The sequence below is a fragment of the Chanodichthys erythropterus genome, chromosome 14, assembly GCF_024489055.1.
Source record: "Chanodichthys erythropterus isolate Z2021 chromosome 14, ASM2448905v1, whole genome shotgun sequence".
Classification (NCBI taxonomy): domain Eukaryota; kingdom Metazoa; phylum Chordata; class Actinopteri; order Cypriniformes; family Xenocyprididae; genus Chanodichthys; species Chanodichthys erythropterus.
In genome coordinates this window covers 39,978,738-39,980,692 of record NC_090234.1, presented here as the reverse complement: position 1 = coordinate 39,980,692, position 1,955 = coordinate 39,978,738, and the positions used below count along the sequence as shown (strand labels likewise).

At 43.6% G+C, this 1,955-nt stretch overlaps 1 protein-coding gene across 1 annotated transcript; it reads right to left on the bottom strand.

Moving 5' to 3' along the window:
• Positions 1–410: 410 nt before the first annotated feature.
• gpr45 (G protein-coupled receptor 45) lies at positions 411–1,538 on the bottom strand. Its single transcript, XM_067410614.1, has one exon. It carries the CDS (start codon positions 1,536–1,538, stop codon positions 411–413), a length of 1,128 nt encoding a protein of 375 aa, XP_067266715.1.
• Positions 1,539–1,955: the final 417 nt, after the last annotated feature.

The following is a 1,955-nucleotide window of genomic DNA, read 5'->3' as shown; positions in this document are numbered from 1 at the left end:
GAACTTTTATTATGAAACAGTCGTCGCCGCCGCTTCCGCTTTTCCGGTCATGTGTATGAGGTAACACAGCTCTGTTTATCTATTAAAACATGTAAATATTAAAGCGTCTTTGGTGTTTCCATGGTTTCTACAAAATAAAACCGGACACCGAGGGTAACGCGGGTATGACGCAATTGACAGGCGACTCTTCACACGTCCCGGAGCCTTGGTTAAAATTGCAATTTTCTCACGATTTAAAAATAGTTTGGGATGCTGTAAGTACTAAAGTGAACAAAATATATAACACTGGCCTAGTGGTTTTTGGATATTTTACTGCAAAAGTATTACATATTGCACCTTTAAGTGTGTCATATCTAAACAGCATCTTTCATTCTTGGCTCGTCAATAATAAACATACTTTGGCGCAAATCCTAGACTGAAGACTGGGTCTCACTGCTGCACACATAGATGTTGCTGGGTCTTATACGCCTGCGACTTCTCCCGGGAATCTTGGGACACAAATGACACGTCTTGGGCATAAACTCCAGACAGGCCTCACGAAACTTTCGGATTCTCCAGCAATATATCACAGGGTTGAAAACCGCTTTTAGGTAACTCAACCACAGCGCCCCGATGCTGACCGGGTAAAACGCTGGGCTGAGGTAGAAGCGTCTACTGAACACCGCCAGCAGGCTCACCACTGTATGTGGCAACCAACACACAGAGAAGCCAATGAAAAGGATGAGGATGGTGGTGAAGGCCCTGGTTTTGAAACTCATGTCCACATTGACTTGGGGTCGCTGTAGACCGGTTAAACCCAACTTGCTGACATGGTTGATGGCGACGCTGCCTTCGCTGGTGTGATTGTGGATGCGCAGCGCGTTGCGTCGCACCGTGTTGAGAATACACAGGTAGGAATACAACATCACACCAAACGGCACAAAAAACACCGCAACTGCAAGCAGAACTGTGTAACCCCGGTCCGCCAGTGATTCGCTGTATCCCAGAATGCATTGTGGCACTTGCGCACCAATCCCAGCCGTCCTCCAGCCGACCACGGACGGTAGGGACACGCAGAGCGACAGAGCCCATGACGCAGCAATGAGAATTTTTGCCCGATGTGGGGTCAGCTTGTCCTGCCGCTGAACTATAATGAGGAAGCGATCGACGCTGATGATCAGAAGGATGGACACACCTTCCAGAACAAACAGCCAGTACAACATGACGGACACACGGCAGAATCCGACCCCGAAGCTCCAGTCCGTAGTTGCGAGAGTGACGGCAGTGAATGGCATGCATAGCAATGACAGCATGATGTCAGAGAAGGCCAGTGTGGCCAGGAGTAGATTAATCGCTGAACGCATGGCTGGTTTCTGATACACTATCAGACACACAATGGCATTGCCGAGGAAACCAATGGTGATCATGAAGATCATGATGGCAGCCAGTGCCACCCTGAGAGTGGTGGGCATGAGGGCAGTATCAGACTCTTGCATCTCAGTTTCCATTGGTTCAAGAAGGCCACAACCCTCCAATGAGCTGCCATTACAGGAAAACATGGCAGCTGTTACCAGGAAAGTCAATGTGAGCTCCCATTAAGAAAAAATACTCTCCACAATGAAGACGTTGTAAAACATTACCTGCAACAGAAAAGACCAAAAGTGTGAGGTATATTAATAATAATGCATATCTAAACTTACACTACCGTTAAAAAGTTTGGGGTCAGTTTGTTTTTTTGTTTGTTTGTTTGGTTGGTTTTTTAAAAATAAATGAATTAGTACTGTAAAATTCTTGTTGTGAATTGGCCTTAAAAGTATTAATTTTAGATTAATCGCATCTAACATAAAAGTTGTAAAAAAACATAAATAAATATATATATATATATATATATATATATATATATATATATATATATATATATATATATATATATATATATATATATACATATACAACAGTTCGTTCTGGTTCTCGAA

Bases quoted from the DNA above. Each gene is read 5' to 3' on its own strand.
- gpr45 (XM_067410614.1), bottom strand. From the start codon at position 1,538: ATGTTTTCCTGTAATGGCAGCTCATTGGAGGGTTGTGGCCTTCTTGAA.